This window comes from Anguilla rostrata, chromosome 6, assembly GCF_018555375.3.
Source record: "Anguilla rostrata isolate EN2019 chromosome 6, ASM1855537v3, whole genome shotgun sequence".
Lineage (NCBI taxonomy): Eukaryota > Metazoa > Chordata > Actinopteri > Anguilliformes > Anguillidae > Anguilla > Anguilla rostrata.
The window spans coordinates 7192354-7215220 of NC_057938.1; the positions used below are offsets into that span (position 1 = coordinate 7192354).

The 22867-nt window shown below is 45.4% G+C and overlaps 1 protein-coding gene and 1 long non-coding RNA gene across 3 annotated transcripts in view; one reads left to right on the top strand and one right to left on the bottom strand.

Moving 5' to 3' along the window:
- Positions 1-20167, top strand: part of LOC135258361 (pre-B-cell leukemia transcription factor 1) — a 75809-nt gene extending 55642 nt beyond the window's left edge. The window contains exons 3-9 of one of the 2 annotated variants that reach the window (XM_064341824.1): positions 2910-3154; positions 5870-6060; positions 7753-7888; positions 9156-9315; positions 11067-11179; positions 12536-12625; positions 15463-16242. In XM_064341824.1, the coding sequence (XP_064197894.1) occupies positions 2910-3154; positions 5870-6060; positions 7753-7888; positions 9156-9315; positions 11067-11179; positions 12536-12625; positions 15463-15555 (1028 nt within the window). In that variant the 3' untranslated portion in view covers positions 15556-16242. Of the gene's footprint in view, positions 1-2909; positions 3155-5869; positions 6061-7752; positions 7889-9155; positions 9316-11066; positions 11180-12535; positions 12626-15462 lie in introns of both variants that reach the window. The other variant, XM_064341825.1, reaches the window with a different exon arrangement.
- On the bottom strand, positions 16112-22657 carry LOC135258362 (uncharacterized). Its single transcript, XR_010330954.1, has 3 exons — positions 21093-22657; positions 16357-16516; positions 16112-16242 (listed from the first exon to the last, which is right to left on the bottom strand). It is a non-coding gene; the product is annotated as an uncharacterized LOC135258362 (long non-coding RNA).
- Positions 22658-22867: the final 210 nt, after the last annotated feature.

The following is a 22867-nucleotide window of genomic DNA, read 5'->3' on the forward strand; positions in this document are numbered from 1 at the left end:
GGAGGAAGAGACCTCAGGGGATCATCCCTGCCACTCAGGAATATGGAAATGTACCCCCCACATCCCCACACACACACACATATTTCACTGTATCTAAAATATAGTAAGCAATGATTTGCTTTGTTTAGGTTGTTATTCTTATTTTGAGTATTTTTGCAAATTTGGGTTGGTGTACTGGTAATTGAATGTCCATGTTAATTGAACGTAGGTTATTTCTGTAGTTCATAAAGGCGAAAAGACAACAAAAAGGCAACGTAAAACCACCATTTTTTCAAAGTCACGGCGTGTTCTGTTGAGTGAGGGGGGGAAGCTCCGGGGGAGGGGGGAAGCTCCGGGGGGGGTACCTCGTGAAAAAAAAAAGTTAAAGATGATAAAATGGCGTACCGCCGTTTTACGGTTAATTTTATGTTTTGAACTGTGGTCTTGTTTTTTGCACTCCATTGAGTCTGGTATTTATGAGGTCGTTACCGCAGGGAACAGAGGACGGGGGGGGGGGGGGGCTGGGGGGGCGAGGGGGGGGGAGGAAAAATTGTTTCATGCCACGTTCCGAAGGTTTCCGCGGGATGAAACCGGGATCTTTGTAAATCAGGCGGGTTGGCGTTGGGAAGTTGGCGATGGGGGGGGGGGGGGAGTCGGACGGTCGGGATAATGGCTGGCGCGGCCTCTGAGGATGGATGAGGTCACGATGGCGGCCGAGTGGAAACATGTGGCCAGTGGAAGGTTGTGGGCGGTGGGGGGGGGGGTCTTATTTTTCTTTGCCCCCCCATCACCCCCCCACCTTGTCAGCTGGTTGAAGGACACGCACTAATGAAACAGGATGTTTGTACGGTCCTGCGGTCCCAGGAGAAATCGGACCACTCCCCCGCTCAATCTCTACGCGCTGGCCCTGCGGCCTGAACTCCTGACCTTTCCCGCTCACCAACAGTCTTGACATTTGCATTCCTCGTCCCCTCAGAAGTGGGGGTGAGGGGGTGTGGGGGGGGGTTGTCGAAGGAGGCTGAGAACCCTCCTGCTGGCCACAGACCGGGATAATGTGCTCAGCCCCCCACCCCCCCAAAAAAAAGATCCCCCCTACCTCTGAGTGTATTAATGAAGCGGCCTGTCATTCACATTGATTAGGAGCTGATGCTCAGTGGAGGCGGAGCAACGGGCCGAATGATAATATGTGTTATTACTGTAATGGCGGTTCGATTCTCCGGGTTAATTCGGCTCTGCTGATGTTTCTCATTGTGAATATTTAAATTTGGGAGATATGCGCACCGCTGTGCTCGTTATTGTGATGCTAAAGGAGTGCAAAAAGGAGGGGGGGGGTGACTGAAAACTGGACTGGAGTTATTGTGGCATGAAGAACGAGTGTGTGTTTTTCCACCTCGCCTTTTCTTTTGTTAGCGGTTGCAGGGAATTGGCTGGAGGATCTCTGTACCTGGTGCATCACCTCGGTGGGTGGAAAATGTGCCTGTTCCTTGGGAAGAGCACTAAGGGAGACCCCTAGTGGTGGGAGCTGGGAACAGCGCTTTATTTTCAGCCTCCTCTGCAAAGCTGTGGCCAGGCGGCAGTGTCCGCGCGCAGCAGGGCCTCTTAAGCCTCAGATTTACTGTTGCAAAGCAGTAACGCCCGACGCCACGGTGGTGTCGCGGTCGCCGGGGGAACGGATATGAAACGGGCCGCCGTGTCCGCGGAAACCGCAACCTCGCGCCGGACGCACCGTCGACCCGCGTGAGGGAGGCCGCGCGCGTGGAGCGACGTGCTCGTAACGGCTCCTCGACGCGCCGCGCCTTTTTGGGAAAGCGGCCTGCGTATGTCACAGCCAACACCAACACGAGCCCCCACCCCCCCCCGGGCGGGTTTGCACTTTGTTCATCTGCGTAGGGTGCGACTTCGCGGGTCGGAGATCGCCCCACAGCCCGGCTGATCAGGCCCAGAAGGGGCGCGTGGAGGAACGCGGGTTCGATCGGTGGCCACTGGCTGCATGTGTACTGCTTGGGCGCAGTGGCTGATAGCCTCATAGGGGACAGTGACTTCATGTTATAATTGTCAGAATTGAACATGGGGACAATTATCTGTGACGGTCCTGTTTCTCATAATTATCATCTCTGCCAGCTTTCCTAAGGATCACCCAACAGCAGCTCATTCCCTCGGACTTTGTGTTCAGATTACACTTCGGATTAAATCATTTAAAAAAAAAAAAAAAGCCTGACTTTAATTTCTGACTGGACTCTGATCTCTGTAATGATCAAAATTATGTAACCAAGATCTCCTTTTTACAATTTGTCTTTATAATTTGTGTTACACACTCTTTGAATATGTAATTTTATATTGCATGTATGCGTTTATATTTTACTTTTGGCATTGAAGTTTGGTCATACGAGAAAGGAATTAAAATAAATGCTTAATTGAAATTATAGTTTACATCATTTCATTTATGGAGTAAAAAAATGATGGTTTTATAGCTTTACCTTGCCGAATATAGAACGCCACTCTGTTTTTATGGGGCTGAAATGAGCTGTGAAGGTGCGGTGATATACTGTGTGTGAGGTGGAGCGGTTCAGGCGTGTGCTGTGCTGGGAAACTACAGGAACACCGCCGTGTGCATAGCAACCAGCGGACACACAGACTGCCTCATGCACAACCTCCTTTCCAGTTACAGCCGCTGCTAATATCTGTCCACACGTCTGTTTCTACGGTTTCACTCTGCTGTTGTGGTTTTTATTAACGAGAGATTGAAGAGTTTTTGCTCTGCTTGTGATTGGTGGAGCTCACAGGAAGTACAAGTCCCTGGAGTGTTTGGGTGACAAGACCGCAACAGTTCCTGTGGCACACGGGTCACGCCCGAGCTCCCGCGCGATCAGCGATGCCTCCCGAATTGCGCGCGACACGTCGCTGACCTCTGACCCCTCTCTGTGTTGCAGTCCTGAGTATCCGTGGTGCCCAGGAGGAGGAGCCTCCTGACGCCCAGCTGATGCGGCTGGACAACATGCTGCTGGCGGAGGGCGTGTCCGGGCCGGAGAAAGGGGGCGGGTCGGCGGCGGCGGCGGCGGCTGCGGCGGCCGCCGGGGGGGCCGGCTCCGACAACTCGGCCGAGCACTCGGACTACCGGGCCAAGCTGTCGCAGATCCGGCAGATCTACCACACCGAGCTGGAGAAGTACGAGCAGGTGAGAGCCCGCCCCCCCCCCCTCGCACCGCACCCCCCCCCCCTTTGTCACCGTTACAGGCGATTGCGTCAGAGAGGCACACAGATGTTCTCCGTCCCCCCCCCCTCCCATCCTGTCCACCACATCTCCAGCCTTCCGCCTTCATCATGGCCAGTCGAATTCAGACGGGCTACAGATGGACCCGACGTTTGTAAAAGAAAAAAATTTGCGACCAGGCCACGGTTACGCAGAAGCGCAGTACACAATAGTCATAAAGTGAATTAGAATCCCTCTTTCATACAGCTTCAGGTACATACAGCTGCGTTTATACATCAGGTACAACACAAATACTCACCCACTCCGGGCTTCAGACAGCAAGCCTTGCCCCGATTGGACGGCTCCTACGCTACGGGTCGCAAGACGTCTGCGGAATTCCTAAGTTGCTGAGTTTTTAACCCCCGCAGGTAGTGGAAGTGGACACAGACGGGAGCAAGTGTCACGTTCTTTATCTACATGTCAGACGGAATATTGTGTAACCGCGACACGGTCAGAAATGGCGCTCCCGCGAAGCCTGGCTCACCTTTGCTCCAGACGGGCCTGCTCCACTCTGTTTTTCCACAACGCGGGTTTTGGCTGCGTTTGAAAGGTTCTCCAATGCGAGCCGCCGTTCGGAATGAGCGCGGAGAGGCTTTATTTAGATTATCGCTGGCGTGTGTATTAGATTCGATGCGCGGGTTCACCCCTCCCTGTCAGCGTTCCCTTATCTGTTATTAATGTGTCTTATCTGCTGGAAGGCTGTCAGGTTATCAAATCCCAGCTTTTCATTCAAGTGGCGTCTAGGTTCCTGTTCCTATCACTAAAGGAGGAAGGACAAAACAACCTGCGTGTGTGATGTCACTTACATTAAATTGTTATCCATTTTGGGTCTGTTCCACACAGTATACACTGACTTGAGCATTTCAGACTATTCAAAAGTTCCCTTATTTAAAGAGCTGTTTCTCTTTTAAAAATGTTATCATTTTTAGTGTTTTAATAGTTTTTAAAGAAAGTACTACCTAACGCTACCATTTGTACAAACTGTTTGTACTACCAAGTACAAAATATTTGAATGTTGTATATGATTTTGTTCATAGAAAAAGATTAATAACATCATGTACAATGATGTTACAGATAAAATGAAGTAGTGATAGCATAAGGGAAGGTGTTAGCCTTGCTTATTCTTTGTGTGAGTTGCAGTAGCTTTTAGCAAAGCAACGTATGTGCGTGTAAATGACCTGCTGTGGAGCAGTGCTCCCACAGACAGTATAGAGCAGGAAGAGGACAGTGCTGTGTTTCAGTATATCAAGTGATGACCTCAGCCTGCTCATAATTTCAGCCCCTGCCCAATGCATCATGGGACTTTACCGGCTAAGCCACCGTCTGGGCCAGAGTCAGGTGCCAGCCTGGCTTTGAGGTCTCTCCTCGCTGTGTGGTCTGGTCTAGGGATTAAGGGGATATTGTGTGTGTGTGCGTGTGTGTGTTTATATATCTATATATTCAGCTTATATTTTGAATGTTTGTGTATATGGGTCTGTATAATTTATATTTTTGTGTGTGACTCTTGTGTGTGGTCTATGTAACGGTAATAGGGTGTCTGAGTCTATGTAGATATGTGTTTGCATGTCTGTGTTTTGCCATTATGTAAATTGTGTAGCCATCACTGGGCTAACTGGGGCTCTCTTGGTTTGATGGCCGTATCCCTGGTGAAGTAGTAACAGAGCTCTAGTCCCTGAGTGGATATTCATCCTTGGGAAAAAAAAGACTGAAATCATCACGTGTCCCAACCTAAGATAAGATGGAGGGGGAAGAAAGAGAATGGAGGGTGGAGAGGGAGATGGGGGTGAGAGGGAGGGTGAAAGGCAGAGACGGGGAAATGGAGAGGAAGAGAAAGGGAGCAGAGAGAGAGAGCAGGAGGGAGAGAGAAAGGAGAGAAAGAGCAAGGGAGAGAGATGGGAAGGAGGGAGAGAGGGGGAGAGAGAGCGAGGGAGAGAGATAGAAAGGAGAGAGAGAGCAAGGGAGAGAGATGGAAAGCAGAGAGAGGGAGAGAGAGAGAGAGAGAGAGAGGGAGGGAGGGAGGGAGAGAGAGAAGGGGAGAGAAGACTGCTGCATTACGGCAGGCTCACGTCTCAAACCGCTGAACGTGAACAGGAGCTCTTGTCAGCAGCGAAAGGCTGTCATTTCTCCCTGTCTGTTTCGCCGAGCGCCACTTTCATCCGACGCATTTTCATCATGTAAAGCAGTCGCTCTCCAAAGCCAAGGAGGGGATTCACACTGTCTTCCCAACGTGAAGCGTGCTCACCTGGAAATGATGCCTGACCCAGGCGGAACCTGGTTAAAAGCCGTGTTCCCCCAGCGTCCGAACGCGCTGCGTGGCTTCCTACGATTTATATGTTTGATTTCTAATGAATCCCATGTTTCTCGGCTGATTTTGCTTCCTGTGTGCTAACCTGGATGAGTTTTACACAGTGTTTCGTGTGACTGATCTCTTTAGTATTGCCACCTGAAGTCAAGCTAGCTTTCCGTGTAATTATCACTTTGCTGTCACTGCAAATGATTGTTTGTCTAAAAGCAGGGTATCCTTATCTAAACTGAAACGGGTGAAAACATTTATGTGGACGTGTTAATTTTTTCTGAGTCGCTGCCTCCGCCAATCGCGTCTCGCTCTGTGTGCCCCCCCCCCCCATCCCCGGCGTCCAGGCGTGCAACGAGTTCACGACCCACGTGATGAACCTGCTACGCGAGCAGAGCCGCACGCGCCCCATCTCGCCCAAGGAGATCGAGCGCATGGTGGGCATCATCCACCGCAAGTTCAGCTCCATCCAGATGCAGCTCAAGCAGAGCACCTGCGAGGCCGTCATGATCCTGCGCTCCCGCTTCCTCGACGCCAGGTCAGTGCGCGCGCGTGAGTGTGTGTGTGTGTGTGTGTGTGTGTGCCTGTGTGTGTGTGTGTCTGTCTGTGTGTGTGTGTGTGTGTCTGTCTGTCTGTGTGTGTGTGTGTGTGTGTGTGTCTGTGTGTGTGCATGTGTGTGTGTGCGTTTGTGTGTCCATGTGTGAGTGTGCAAGTATGTGAGAGCGTGTGTGTGTGTGTGCTTGAGTGTGTGTGCGTGTGTGTGTGTGTGCGTGAGTGTGTGCGTGCGTGTGTGTGCGTGTGTGTGTGTGTGTGTGTGTGTGTCCATGTGTGAGTGTGCAAGTATGTGAGAGCATGTGTGTGTGTGTGTGTGCTTGAGTGTGTGTGCTTTTGTGTGTGTGCGCGTGAGTGTGTGCGTGTGTGTGTGTGTGTGTGTGTGTGTGTGTGTGTGTGTGTGTCCATGTGTGAGTGGCAAGTATGTGAGAGCATGTGTGTGTGTGTGTGCTTGAGTGTGTGTGCTTTTGTGTGTGTGCTTTTGTGTGTGTGCGCGTGAGTGTGTGCGCGTGAGTGTGTGCGTGTGTGTGTGTGTGTGTGCGTGTGTGTGTGTCCATGCGTGAGTGTGCAAGTATGTGAGAGCGTGTGTGTGTGTGTGCTTGAGTGTGTGTGTGAGTGTGTGCGTGTGTGTGTGAGGGTGCGTGCGTATCTTTTGCATGCATATATGAACTCAATTTCAAATAAAATTCACATATTCATATAAAAATAAGTGGTTTAAATCAGGTGTCTGCGATTATTATCCAGAAAGGGCTGTTACGCACGGACCCGTTCTGTATAAGATTGAGAACCCCCGGTTTAAGTGTTTCACAACAGGCACACGTACATGTTTTCAATTGGAAAAATAGCCCGGCGGAGATTCATTTGTCTAGTAAACTATTAGATAAGGAACAAACATGTTTCCATTTTAGATTTTTGGCTCTTTGGTTCTTCAGAATGCACATCGAGTCTTCCCCTTTCCGAACCTCACGGACAGATGTAAAGTGGCAATTGTAATCGACCGCAAACAATTCTCTCATCGCCCGGCGATGTTGTACACGTCCATTCCCAGCGTATCAGCGGGCAGTTTTCATCTGTCCTCAGCATTTACATGAAAACGCTCGCCGCTGTGCCGAACTGCTTCCGCGAGTGTCTGCTTCCATTTTGTGTGAGAATAATTCCTGGGTTGCCAGGTTTGTTTTAGAGCGGGGCGGGGACGTGTTCGGCAGCGCTGATTAATCCCGCGCACCCGCGAGATCACGCTGAGCGCATTTGCATTTCCGAGGCCGGTTTTTTTTTTTTTTTTTGGGGGGAGGACAGAAATATCGCGGAAATAAGCTGATCTGCTTATCCGCCGAGACACTGCCGAGCGGCCCACTGCTTCGTGTAAAAAAATCCCTTTTGAGGGTGAAGCATGCCTTTAATTGTACCCAGCTCGCCTAGTCAAAGTGCATGGGGTGGGGTGGGGAATTTGGGTATTTGCATTATTGCCGTTGGCTCATTTTTAAAAAGAAAATGTTACGAGTCCTGACACTTTGCTCTGTCTTAGCGGCGGCTGTACAGTGCAGTCCCACATTTACCATTTTTGAATGCGTGATCTGTGACTTCTGAAGCGGTGGCAGTTTGTGAAGGTGCTTTGATCGTAACAGCCCTTGGGTCTGCGTAGCTAACGTCTTTGTTTCCCGCTATCTGCCCCGCGCAGACGAAAAAGACGGAACTTTAACAAGCAGGCGACGGAAATCCTCAACGAGTACTTCTACTCGCACCTCAGCAACCCCTACCCCAGCGAGGAGGCCAAGGAGGAGCTGGCCAAAAAGTGCAGCATCACGGTGTCACAGGTACTGCCCCTCCCCCCCCCCCCCCCATTTACACAGGCAATGCACTCCGCCCCGTGACACCTCAAACAGGAAATGCACTGTAAGTCCGATAGTTTAACCTGTCCATTGGCTTCCAGAATCAGATGGTTGTCTCTTTTGTGCTTGCCAGTGAAGAAGTGGAGCGATTAACATGTCAGTGGATTTGAGTGTGGCTATTTCAATTCCAAAATGAGGGGATTTGTGAAGTAGCTGATCGGTTATCAGCTGTCAGTTTGGTCAATCATAGTGTTTTTGTTGGGCAGAGCCTTTTCATGGGTTAGTACGAATCAGAGTTTGACAGTGTAACATGTGCAATTCATGAAGCGTCACTCAACTGTCACACTTTTTCTCTGATGTTTTTGTCCATTTTTGATCTCTGCTCTTAAAAAGCAGCCAGTGTGGACATGGAAAAATATACAGAAATTCTATTCTTTTGTTGGTGCTTGTAGCGACTGGAAAAAGTAAGTATGAGCCATACCTAGATTTATATAGATTTATATTCATCCGTAAATGCAGCAGTAAATGTGTTGATGCAAAATGTGCATATTAAAAAAAGCACTTTCAGCATCAATACATAATAATTATATAATAATGTATCTACGGTAGCAACAGTACAACCATTTATTTTAAAAAGGTATATATAGATTAGTTATTTGTAATAATTAATAATGTGTGATTTATCTTGGTTTTTATCTTGGCTATATATACAAATTAAATTAATTGTTATTTAGGTTTAAAATATAGCATTTCCAAAGGTGGGATTTTAATTGGTTAATGTATATTACATTTTTGGGGCTTTTCCCAGGTTATTTTTGTGGTGTACCATGGTAAATCAGTAGCAGTGGAATATATGTTTGAGTGCAGATGATTGCATCAGTTCCGATTTTAGGAGACTCCAGGAACTGTTAGACACCCTTCCCTGTAGCTCCATCCTATTCTGACCCAAGGCCCAGCTCTATCTGAATCATACACTGCTAGTGGATTATGTGTATCTATGCACTGAGCCTGACAGGTCATTGCATTCCTGAAGCCTATAATTTTCTTCCCTTATCTTTTCAAATATAAATAATGCTGGCATGTGCAGCTCTGCAGCATCTGGGCTTTTTGCTGTGAAAAAAATGATAAATAATAAATTACATTATTATTTTAATTCACCGTGCATGTCCACGTGAAGGTTTAAGCCCTCTGAGATGATAAGAAGACCCAGTCCAGGCCTGTGACTCAGTATGGACCCTTTTTGTATCTGCAGGTATCAAACTGGTTTGGAAACAAAAGAATCCGGTACAAGAAAAACATTGGGAAGTTCCAAGAAGAAGCCAACATGTACGCCGCCAAAACAGCCGTCACCGCGGCCAACGTATCCGCTCACGGCAGCCAAGCCAACTCCCCCTCGACCCCAAATTCGGCAGGTGAGTGCGGAGAAGAGTCCGATTCCATAGCACTCTCAGCTGCAATCACTGATGACTGTACGTGTAGTCTAAGTCAGATGGATGGGTCTTTGTTTCCCTGGTGTAGGAAAGTTAAATATTATGTCACAGATCAGTTGCGTAGTGAAGGTATTTTTTAGCTTGTGTACATGTACTTCCGAGCCACAATTGAGATGTCCTTCTCTAGAACATCTAAGATGATTTTTTAAAATGATAATATGGTAATCTTACAACACCTGAAAGTAGTCAACCCTTCCAAAGACCTTAATGTACATCACCATCCCCTACAAAATGTTAACATATTCAAGTTGCCATTCGTTGACTGGTCTGCCATTTTAGTTTTTGCTTTGCTTTGACATGTTGAGATCATTTTATAAATGGAAAATTATTTTCTGGAATGGCTTGTTGATATGGTTGATATTGTAAAAATTCCAGCTGAGTAAAAACAATAACACTGCCATCCCCCATGTGTAAATGAATGCAGTCAAGTCATTTGAGCTTGCTGTACCTAGTAAAGAGAAATGCGTCAAAGGTCTTCAGAAAAAAAGACATACAGTACTGTTGGCATGTACGTCACATAATACTATCGACAAATACGAATACGTTTCTTGTTGTGATGGAGCAATCATCGGAAATTACGTTCGGATCAAAGATTAGCTGACCTGGGCCCCGTTCCAAGTAGCAAGTCTCTTGTGCTTTTCACTCTCGACTAACGACAGCCCTTCCCTTTGCTCACTAACACCGCCATTTCTAACATGCTTCCGCGCGGCTCCCTCTCTCTTCGTATATTGAGTTGCGTGCATGCGGTCATCTCCGTAATGCGCTTGGCCATTTTTGACCCATCTGCGAGGGAAATGCGCGCGTATCCTTTTACTGTTGTCTGGTTGGTCTCCCGCACGCCATTAAGTCGATGACAAGGCAGCAGAGTCCTTTGTCATAGGGTCATAAGCTGTATTTGATTATGGATCCGTCGTTTTTCAAATTAAGTTTAGCCCTGGTCCTTTTAACATCTGGGTTTTTTGTGCCATTAAAGCTCAAGGAGGATTCTTTAATTCTTCCTATTGGATTAGGACTTCCTTTTTGGATCCACTGCTAGTAACAAAAATCAATCTTTTTAGAGGCCTTCGAGCTATATAAAATGTGTGGTTTCTGCTACTCCCGTGAAGTTGACACACACACACACACACACACACACAAACTGCAGGGTTTCTGCTTAAATTCATGAGCCAGGTTTAAGAGGACATCGCCCCACAACTACATGTCCACCGTTGAGTAATGCTGCAACTGGGAAGTTGAGCCCTAGCAAGGGTGAAATCTTTCAGTATTTTGAGCCTCTGTCTCTTAAGTAATAGTACATATTTATGTGCAGGGCTTGCCAATTTGACGCAGTGCATTGGACACAATACCGAATAAACTCTGCTGGTCTGCTGCCGCACATCTTCCACGCTCAGAAACGCGCTCGTAATTTCCACCGGCATTGACGCGAGCGAGATCGATATTCGGCGTCGAGAGGAGCTTGTCCACGAGCCCTTAGCGTTAGCGTTAGCTAGTTTCTTCCCTCCGTGGTCACCCTGGCTCTGCCCCTACCCCCTGCTCCCCCCGCTCCTGCTCACGCTGGCTGCTCTCTGATCGCACGCACGCACGCACGCACGCACGGCCTGCCCTCTTGCTTCTGCATGGCGGGCTGCTGGACCTTTCTCTCTGTGATTCAGGTGCTCACTCTCTCCTTCCAGGTTCTGCCGGCTCTTTTAACATGTCAAATTCCGGAGACTTGTTCATGAGCGTGCAGTCACTCAATGGGGACTCCTACCAAGGGGCCCAGGTGGGAGCCAACGTGCAGTCGCAGGTAGGGAAACGCTGTGGTTCGGTGGCTTAAAGGGCGTGGCTGAGGCTAGGAGAGAGCTTGTGTGTCTCAGTCCTTAACCATCTGTATATATTCCCCAAACTCCAAACCGTGTGCAGAGTCATAAGTACCGAGCGGCCACTGCATGAACACAGATAAGGATAAGATACTAGAGTTGCTCCCTCTCCCAAAGAAGGCATAACTAAATTAGTACCGTGCAAATAGATTTTGTGGGAATGTAATTTATCGTCCGCTCCATGAGTCACTGGGGAAATGGTAGTCATGGGCAGAGGTTCTGTAATGAATGCTGACACTTGTGTTGCTGAAGACCAGTCGGAGGGGGAAGAGGAGTCCCTCCGCATGGAGGAGAATACTGTATGCTATCAATGACAATAAAAGTACAGTATGTGCATCAATTCATTGTAGTTGTCCTCGGAAGGCTCCCTCCCTTGTGGGCCGGCAGAGTACATTGTGAGCTCTCAGCATTGTGCTGCTGGCATAGTTTTGAGGCCATTGTCATCTACCCTAAAAAAAAGAAAGAGAACCAAATGACCGCAGACATTTTTGGAACCAACGCAACACCCGTCTGCCCCTGTGACTTCATCGCGATGAGGCGTCCGTTGTGCTGGGGGCGCAGTTTTGGCCGCCTGACCTTGCCCCGCACGCTAGAGCAGGTCGGACGGCGTGTTGTTCCTCAGCGAAAGCCGCTCCGGTTTCTCCCGGTAGCGACGCGTCTGCCGAATCCGTGCGGCTCTCCTCCCTCGTATGAATTATTTGCCCTGATGCTGCGGGCGTTTCACGGATAAGCCAAGGAGGAGTCTATAGGCCTGTAGGCCCATGTGAAGGTCCTCTGGGTTGATACTTTGGCAAACCCAGCGTCCTTCTTCTGTCCAAGGTTATGCAGTTGTTGTACAGCTCCAGAAGCTGTTCGGATGGTCAGAGAGTTGTGATATATGGCCACTGCCTCTAATCTGGTGTGGTGTGAGTTTGACTAATTTCAGCACCCCAGCAATGACATTTGAAAAATGGTTGTGTATGTATACATACACACACACACACACATATAAATGGTATGTATTACATACATAGCTTACCGTTAGCATTTATTAATGTTTAGCAGGGCAGGTCGTTTTGTAGGCAGAGCGTATGTTGGCTATTTGTGTGATAGATGCTGTGTTGTTCTTTTTTTATGCCGGCTTTTGTGCATGTGACCTTCACCATGTGGAGCACCCTTTCACAATCACAGTGATCTCTCCCCCCCCCCCCCACCCCCACCCCAACTCAAAATCTTTGAGATTCAAGGCTTTTTTTCCTCTTAACCCCACTTTCTGTTTTGTTTTGTGTTTCCCTGTGTTTCAGGTGGATACCCTTCGCCATGTTATCAGTCAGACAGGCGGATACAGTGACGGACTGGCAGCGAGCCAGATGTACAGTCCGCAGGGCATCAATGTAAGAAAAATAAAAATTTTCTTTTTCTACCCCCCACCCTCCCCCTCCACTTTTTCTTCTTCTGTGGTAAACTTCACTCCCACCGCCAATTATTTCAAAGCCATAGGGCTCGGAATGCCACTTAGCGGGACTTGTCTGAGCTTCACGGTCACCCATTTGATTGCGTCTGCATCGGTCACGCCGGCGGCGGCGTCGGCGTCGGCTGCCCGCGGTAACCGGGAGACCGTAGTGGGCGGGCGGCGTGCGGGCGGCGTGCAGGCAGCTGCCGTCTTAGCCTGTCAGAGGGCATCAGCGTTGCCGCGGCACCTGCGGCGCCATGCTCGCCAGGCCCCCCCCCCCGAGAGCAGTCGGGGAAACAGGTGACACCTACCGCCGCTCCGGGTCTCCCCGATGTCACCGAATAAAGCGTCCGGCCCCTTGACAGTGTCCGTGGAGAAAGCAGCCCCCGAATTCCACCGCCAGCCCCCCTCTAAAAATAAATCTGCGAGCCAGCGGGGGAAGTGGGAGGGGGAGGGAACGAACGGCGGCGTTTTTTTGTTTTTTTTCTTCCCGCGCAGCTTTTCGGGGAACGCCGGCGGCCGCGGCGCGGGGCGTGTGAAATGCGCGGCGACGTGGCGTGTCGCGACGAGGGAAATCGATAAGACAGTCGCGGGGGAAAGCCGAGCGCGGGCTCGGGACAGCGATCCAAGCACATCGGCCCGATCAGGCGTCTGCCGTCTTAATGGCACTGACAGCGGGGGGGCCGCCACGCTGCGCGGCGGGAGGGGAGGGCGGGGACCGCCACCCCACCGCGCTCCCGCTCCGTTCCGCTCGCCGCGCTCGCCGTAATGAAATCACATCTGTCCTGGGAAGAATTTATTTATTTTTTTAAAAATATTTTTATTTTTTTAATGTATTCAAACCCCTTCCCGGGCGTTTTTTTTTTTTTGGCTTTGTGTGTTTTCCGGGGGACAGGAGAGCCCGTTCCTGCCGGGCGGCTTGCGATAAACCGGAGGGAACAGTAACGTATGCGGCCTCCTCATCCAGACAGTCAGCTGTCTCCACGGATACTGTTACCCCCGCGACGTTAGCCTGCTTCCCCACAGCCAAACTATTCAGCTGCACCCCGAATCCAGCACAGCTGGATATATTTGTAATTCTATAAATTATTGAGTTTAATTGTAATTATTTGGTGTGCTTATTTATATGTATATAATATTTTTATTTTGTATTAAACATTGTAGATTGTAAAGCAAAGCAGAAGAAAGCCGGTGAGATCATTGTCTACTTTGAAATCTGTAATGAATTGCATATCATGTTTAGATTAGTGCCTATAACTTAAAGGGGAGCAATCAAAATAGACAATATGACTTCAGAACATATTTCTGGTGCCTTTTTATTCAAGTAGTGTAGTTTTCTGGGCATTGTGATTGATTTTCACTAGTTCAGATTTCTCTAGAAAGTATGTAGTTTTCTTCCTTTCAATTTAACAATGACAGCCCCATTTACTTTGTTGATGGATAGCGTAAGTCTTTATTATCAATTGAATTGACATATATATAATATATATTTTCAATTTTAAAGCAGTCAAGTATTTGTAAAATATATACTTTTTTAAACATAAAAATCCATGCATTTGGAAATGAAGCAACCTATTTTGGAATTGCCATATTTTTAATTCTCCACTACATACACAAAAACCACTTAATGGTTTCATATATGAAATAATATTTCACATTACAAGCTATTTGCATGAAAGACCCCATATTGTACCATCAGACACGATAAATATTTTTTTTTGCAAGTGATGATTTAAAATGGTGTAGTCTGACCCTATTCATGCAATTTCAAAAAGACATTAATTAGGCTAATGATCAAGCCAACGCACGACGCTCGCACGCATGCGATGCAAGGCTGTATTTCAGAATGGCAATTGTGACTTTGAAATGGAGTGGCACCAAAGCTGAACATTTTAAAAGTTTTTTTTTTTTTTCCTTTTCTTTTCTCTTCTCTCCGTGTGATTGCAGACCGCTTCCTTCTTAAATAACAGCCTTTGAAATAAGAGGCTGCCAAAGACCATTTTCAGCCATTTCGGATGGCATGGAAATTGCTATTAATGTCCTAAATGCTCTTTAGCAGGCCTGTCTGGGGGATTTGAAATGGCTTCCATGTTTCCCATTATATTTCTCTTCCCAATCTCCGATGTGATAATTTGCTATAATTGATTCCTCCGTTGCCTGTCTTTTGAGTTTTGTTTCAGAGGGCGCTGGATACATCCTCAATAATGTAATTTAGGCTTATTGTCTCATTTAAATCACTTTTTTTGACAGGGTGGCTGAATACCCCTTTTAATTTGACTTGCTTTGGCTGGTATATTTTAGCATTTTAAAGACATGTAATCTAGTGCTGTGCAGACTAGCTAAATTGCCCGCGTGACAAGGATTTTGGGTCCATTCACTGATGGAACTGGGATGTTTGGTTTTGTGAAGATAAAAAAAGCTACACATCTCAGAATTGGCCTGAATGTTGCAACTCATTATTGTAAACGGCTGAACATTTCATTGATGCAAAAAAAAAAACCAAAACATTTTAATTACCCCGGAAATGCTAACGGTCTCAAATGTGGGTATTGGGTTTGGACAAATCAGAATAACAGCCTTGGATTACTACAAAATCAATAATTTAAATGCATGAAAATGTAAAGAAAATTAAATGTAAGCAGTAAGTATGCCATCACAACATAAGGAGTGAGTGCTCCAACTCCCATTCCACTTGGTTTTCTTTGCGTTGTGTCTTACTTTCAGGCATGTACCCTGGGGATTAAAGCCTTCTTCTCCTTTTCCCTTTTAAATTCACAGGCAAACGGTGGCTGGCAAGATGCTACAACACCCTCATCAGTGACTTCGCCCACAGAAGGACCGGGAAGCGTCCACTCCGATACCTCCAACTGATCCCTCTACCGTACAGCCCCCCCACCCCCCCGCACACCCCTCCCAACAAGAACCGCAAACACTCTGCCTTGCCAGTGACCCCCCCCACCCCTACCCCCCACTCAGAGTGGAGGTAAACCCCCCCCCCCAGTAACAAAATAGGATTTCCCTTTCTTTCGGGAATGCTGTAAAAACAAAACTGTACACACACACATCTTGACATTGCTTGTCCCTGGGTATGAAAAAATTAGGAAGAAACAAAACCGGTACTGTGGAACATTTGCAATACAGATTTAGTGAGTTCACAGCAACAAACATGTTTGTAAAGTTTTCAAAAAATGTATCTAGACGACCCAGTTCACCTGAGTAATTAGCTCACACGTCAAATGTCAAACGAAATAATGAAAGCAACAGGCAACACTTGCATTTCAGTTTAAATGCTTTCACACTACCTCTCTGCGAAAACAAAACAAAAACAAAAACAAAAAAATTTTTTAAAAAGCATTTTGTTCTCTGAAACTTTGTTACTACTTGGGAGTCGCGGTACCTGACCACTCTTGTCATTCCAGATGGTTAGATTTTAAAGGACACTCTTCCGTCTCCATCCGACGTTTATCTTCGCCCGCGTACCTCTATAGCTGCAGACGCCGTTTATTTTTTCTGTCAGAGTATTTACGTTGTCCCTTTCCCAGAGCTGAAAACAAATAGCTTTTTTTTTTTTCAAAAAAAAAAAAAAAAAACAACAGGAAGAAAAGAAAGTCAATTTGATGTTTTCCCTAGAACAAACAGAGGGGAAATTATTGTCCATTTTGCATGGCTTACTGATGCGACGGCGCGTCTCGATAAACGCCGCGACTTTTCGGGGACGGGGCTGCAGATCGTGAGAGGGCACCTAATGAAGCCGCCAGGAGAACAGGTCCTGCGCGTCACCTCTCACCAGCGTAGTGTGTCTGCTGGGTGTGCCATCCCAGCGTACTGAGTACTGTAGCGCAAGTAAACACCATGCATTAGCAGGGCTTTGAAAGTTTGTTCCGACATTGCTGTCGACCCCCTTCCACCCCTCGTTTCACAATTACTTTTTAATTATGGTTTACATTTTCATATTTCTATGATGGAGTTGCAACATATGTAAGCTTCTAAAAACCTAACAAGAAATTGTGCCAACGTATGAATGACGCACGGCGTTCCTTTTTCTGCTAAAGCAATTGTCCGTCTAACAGGAAAATTGCACTGTTAAAATACCATTAATCTGTGTTTTAAAGTACAAGGCCTGGAGACGCATAGCAGGAAGCAGGAACTGATGAAAGTGGCTCTGTACTGTTGCTAAGACAGCCATCTTTTTATATAAGGCAACAGAACAAAGAGAACAGGCAAGAAACACATAAACATTCATACAGTATCGTGCTGAATTCTTTCTGCTCAGCTGAAGTTCTTATGGACGACATGCGCAGTCAAGTCCTGGTGTGTGACCATAGGGCCTGGATTCTCTCCAACTACAATACGCCTTGTCCTCAATGGCTGACTTCCCTGAAAATCCAAGATTTAACATGTTGTTCTCTGTCTTAAAGTTTTCCAAATATGCTGAGGAATAGCGCTATGGTACTGTAAGGACATGCTTTCATAGTGCTTCCATACGAATGTCACGTTCTCGTGTCAGTAACATAACGCCCATTTGATTAGGTTTTCTCCTATTTTCCCCAAGCTGAATTAAGTTAGTTCCTTAACATGTGTTGCGATTTCCGAAATGGAAAAATTCTTGTCCAAGTAATGAAAGAACTATGACTTGCTCTGCTTCATTATTGGAGTGTTAAAGTGAAGCACATTGTGATTGGATTTAATATGGGCTTGCAGCCGAGTTGACTTTTTTATTTTTTTATTATTCTTCTTTTTAGAATATCTCCCCCCCCCCCCTCGGCCATCTGGGTCTTTATCCCTGAATGGGGCTGTTGAGTGCCGGGTGCACACTGCCTCTTAAAATCAGGGGTGGGGCCATTTCTATAACCCATTCTAACATATCAGTACAAAAGTCCCTGTAATTCCAGCCTTATCAAAGTGACTCCTTCAAAAGTTGCGCTTTCCAGTGAATACATGAAAGGTCCACATGATCGGTGTGCCACATACGAGTTTAAATTTCCAGCAGTGAGAATATGGACTATGAGAATCATCTGTTTCTGGATTCTGACTGGTTCTGGATTCGGTGCACACTCACAATTAGTTTTGAAATGCAATATCACAAGGGAAGCATTATATATACGATTTATCATTTTAGCCAAATGCTGCTGTTAACCAAAACACTTGTGTAATATGTGCATAAGAAAATGATTTTTAAATCATAAGCTGACCTGTAAAAAGTTATTGGTCTCGTTTCTATGAAGTGCTACACATATGTGGACATTGAAATACACTGCTAGTGTACGTTTTGCATCATTGTTCAGTATTAGCTCTGTACAGTACACCCTGTTTCTTTGCTGACCGTTTAAAACTGGTCCCACAAAGTTCCAACCTAAAATCAGACTACTACTAGTTAATTGAAAATAATGTTGTCGGAAAATCCAATACAGTTCTAATTTCTGTTGAAAATATATTTATGTCTGTCGAGGGTCTTGGTAACTGAGTTTGTTTCTCAGCGCATTAAATCACATCTTGCCAGAATCTACTTAAATGTGGAAGTCATTAAGCTAATAGGATTTGGACATTTCTACAGTCACTCTTGGCTCTGTCTATTCAGGTAATACCAGGGCACAACCATCCAACACAATGGCCCTGAGTTGACTTTCCTCTGAAATGAGAAAAACAATAAAAAATAGGGTTTTTATTTACCAAGATTCAGTGGAAACAAGTTTCAAGAACCCTGAACAGTGCTCGTTAACATATTTTGCAATAAACCATCTTATATATTGTTGAGCAGGCAAACAAATCCAAAATGTGAAATCGTAATGGCTGTGTTCCGTTTTGCTTCATTTTGTCACTCTCAAATTTATGTTTATGAAGTTTACTGAGTCCTCTACTGCTTGCCTTCCCTTACATGGTTACACCTCTAACCAGACCATTTCTTTGATACCAAAAACTCCAAAAATTTACATTTGCCTACATTATCAGCTTTATTAACAGTTCATCATAAGTAAAAGTTGTCTTCTGCCATTATCGCCAGTGCTAATGTTTATTGTGTGAAAGTTCTGGAATTCACAGAACCTCAAAAGCATTTATAATTAAATCGTGTTTGTAGAACAACAGGATTAAACCATTGTGGAAGAGATACCGATATGGATTTGATATATATTTTTTGTGCGTCCTTGCATTGTGGTTGACAACACGTTTATTTCCCCATTCATTTTTAAAAGTTTTGCAAATTTGCCGTCTTACCGTGTGGGACTAACACCATTACTTTGTTATTCTCATATGTGAATTAGCTCAAGAATGCTATGTATATGTATATGTGCACCTTTGTTCTTGGTTTGCTTTGTTGAAAAGGGATGGTGTCAATTTTTTTCAAATCATTGCAGCTAAATATTTAATGGAAGATAGAGAGCGGAAGAGGGGGAGGAAATTCTTGTGCGTTTTCCTATATAATCCACTGGCTTTACTTTTTGTGTCCAGTGTGGTAAAAGTCACCCTGTCACGTTGCTGATGAAGGCTTGTCAGTGTTGTTTTTTCGACAACATTAAGTAAGAAAAAATAATGGCATCTCTAAAAACATACTTAAATGCATCTATTGTGAGTGGGAATTGAAGCAAAACCATTTGAACCGTCTGACAATGTATATATATTTTTATATGTGATATAGATTTGAACGCATATGTTCCAAATCCTTCATCAAGTCATTAGAATGCAGCTATATTATTTACGTGCTCTATAAGCAATTGAAGTCCTTCGTAGAACTGCAGAAAGATTACTCATCATTCATTAATTCACAGTTCACACTCAAATCTTTTATCTCAAAGTAGCTGTACTTACACTTGAAGCTCTACTGTTAGTCATACAGTAAAATGGAAAACGTTTTGGGGTGTTTCTCCACGTGAATGACCTTATTTGCTGCAGAAAGTATGCTTCAATATGATTTTATTGCTTGGAGTTGAAGTCCCAACCACCCTCCCCTCTGTTCTATGATGAAATGCTGAAACTATTTTGTTGACTGGGTCTGTGCAAGGACCATTGAAGCAGATCGCCCCTCTCCGAGTTATTTTGTTTTATTACAGTACTCTACACGTTGCCTGTCCAATGCCACCATATTATTAAAAGCTTCATGTAATGATGCTTTCAGTTTTTGCAAAAAATTAAAAAAATAAATAAAAAAACAAAAACAAAAAAAGCTGAGCAATTTGTAAAACATCAAATGTTTTCTTTGTTGCATGTCTTTTGTTCTTTATTAAAAAATGCAGTGTTTTGAATGTTTCTTCTTTTTTTATAAAGATTTCAGAGTGTGAAATCACTGAGCCTGACTTTGGCACAGTTTTAACTTTTAAGACCTCTGCATATGTAAAAAGGTATACAAACTGAAACACAAAACTAGTGTCTTTTTGATTCCAACTTAAAACTCTTGTGTTCTGTGGAGAAAAAATATCAAGGTGTAGGTTTTATGGTCTCTTAATTTGTACTGGTAATGCATACTACAAATAAATAGTTTCTTTTGTTGCACAGTGGTTTTTGGTCTTTATTTTAATGAAGCAATTGCCTTTAGTCTTCAGCTTCCAAAACAAGCACCAACGATACTTTTAACGCATTAATACCTACAGTGTAGACTGATGAAACCTCTGAAATTATGTATTAAGTCAATCCTTCTCTGCACTGTAGCATCATTGGTTTTGATTGAAAAAAAAAAAAAACAACACTTATAAAACCAAGATGACTTGAGATACTGACTTTGAGGTTGTGTAGGGGTTTAACTGGCAGCCATTTTAAGCTTCTGGTCACATGGTCGTGATGATGTCATGATCCTTTACACAACCCTGCCCCTCCACCATTACACAAACCATTAATGGAGTCTCCCAGTGGAGGATGTGTTTAGAATGCACTTCCAAAACAGCGGATTTTAATCCTGCAGCAAGCCCAACTGACTTCAATGAAGGTGAACATTAAGCAGGGGGCATCAGAGGTAATGTCCTGATAAAAAACAAAATCGCATTACATGTAGATATGCATTTTTATATGCATCTAAGTGTTCCCCAGAATGCATGTGATAAAAATGCAGCTGACACTTCTGTAGTTAGGCCTACCTGAAAATCTACACTTTGGGGGTAGGGGTGAGGGGGAAGGAGGGATGTGGGAATCTGAGTGATTTCTAGATTCCAACATACAGGGTAGAAAACATTACTGGAATTACATCCACTGCTAATACTCAAAAAAAAATTTTTTTTTGTAATCTTCCTTCAAAGCCTTTTGCTGTTAAAACGCCATGACAGCCTAAGTGGCGTGGTCGATTTAGTCACTGAAGGGGCCGTGCGATGTAATTTCAGTCACTCAAATTGTCCTATGTTCTTGGACAGTGTGAACTGGGCCAGGGTCAATAGATACCGCAGGACACGAGAATTTACACGTCGCGGGTCTGTCGGGCTTCTCACCTCCCGGATGGCCAAAGGCTCCCCCTGACATCCTAGCACGTTAGCGGCAGGAACTACGGCGTGATCGGCGACGCCCGCTTCTTTACACGTACAGGCAGGGCGTGTTTTCTCACTGTCTTCAAAGGGGAAGGCGCCGGGGCTGTTGGGGAGGGTAGGGACTATGAATCCTCCCTCCTCACCCTCCCGAGACGCCGGTCCCTCCAAGGCACGATTTATGTTTGCACAGCCTGGAAACCTCGGGGAACGCCGACTTATCTTCCTCTCCAGATAAATGAGAAGGGATTTCTGATTCCATTCCCCCAGTCTAGCTCTCTTTTGAACTTTGCAGGAAAGGGGGAGAAGGGAGGGAGAGATCCCACCAACTTCGGGATTAGCGATGGTTTCCAAATGTTTGGAGGGGTGAAATCACAGAGCACGACGGTGCCTGTGGGAGTGACAACATGATCAAATGCAATTATGTGGGAATGCCGTCTCGTTGATATCAAAGGAATTTTCCCAAGCAGCTGACACATTAAAGGAGAGAACTGTTGTCATGCGTTTGTTTTGTAAGCTTTTTAAAAAATATTGTTTTGCAAGCAAGGTAATTGTGTGCATTCATTTCATAATGTGATTTTCTACAAACCGTGTTTTGCTTTTTTATGTTTCCTCCATTCAAGCCCCCCAAGGAATCTTTGTTTTCTACGTTTTCATGAAAAGGTACTAGAAAATAGCATTTTCTTTTTTTCTCCGGTGAAAGAATCTTTTGAGCGAACACCGGTCACCTATTTTCAAATCGGTCAATTGTTTTATCACGATACAAAATGCTACATTTTTGTTACGGTATTTGAGAAAGGAAACGGAAAAGGTTGTCAGATTCCTCCACATAGGCTACAAATCGATCCGCGGCTATTGCTCATTTTTTTAAAAACGGAACAGCTTCGGAAGCGGGGAGTCGGTGGTATTTAATATGTAGAGTAATGCTGCGCCTAATGGCTGAGGGCCGGCTCTGCCCCATACGGAGCGATTGAAGGCTCCCACCGAGCGATCTGACATTTCCACCGCTCTTTTAATCCATTCCCTTGCAGTCGGCGCAGTCCATAAATAAATGGAGTGCAAAACAAAGTGTTTTGTGGTATCTGCTGTTTCAGGAGGCTCACTGCAAAGGTCAGCAGGCAGGGACGGGCAACTGGGAAATGCATTAAGTAAGGAAGATAAATGCAATCTAAAGTGGTGATATTTATTGATGGCCGCTATTTAAATTCCCGCTGTGGCCTATTTTTCATTCCCGGCGAAACAGCACTTTGTTTGAAAATGAATCCGGTGTGCTAACCCGGGAGATGTATGCCCTCCGAGGTTATGGGAAAATTATTCTTTTTTTAAACTGTAGACAGTGTTACTCACAGAACCTAGAATTCCAGGACTTGGGATAAACCAACTGCAAAACGAGTTTGTGGTAGCCTTTGGTTGTTAAGAAGATGAATATCAGTGGTAACATTTGTTATTGAAATGCTAGCTATTAATATGCATGCCTATTAAAAAGAGAGGGGCAAAAAAATCCATTGAAAATATGCAAGGATATTATGCCAGATTGATGGAAAGATGTTTGAAGGCTGAGACTGAGACAAAGCTTCCCCCGCCATTTCTCTGAATAGAATAATAAGAACAAAGGGAAGCACGTGTCGACATCATCAGAGGAATCATTTTAATTCCAGCCACCGGTGCCCACTACCTAATAACTGAGGTGGTTCCTTTGTCACTCATTATACCGACTCGTACCTGACCTTTTGTGTTTGAAA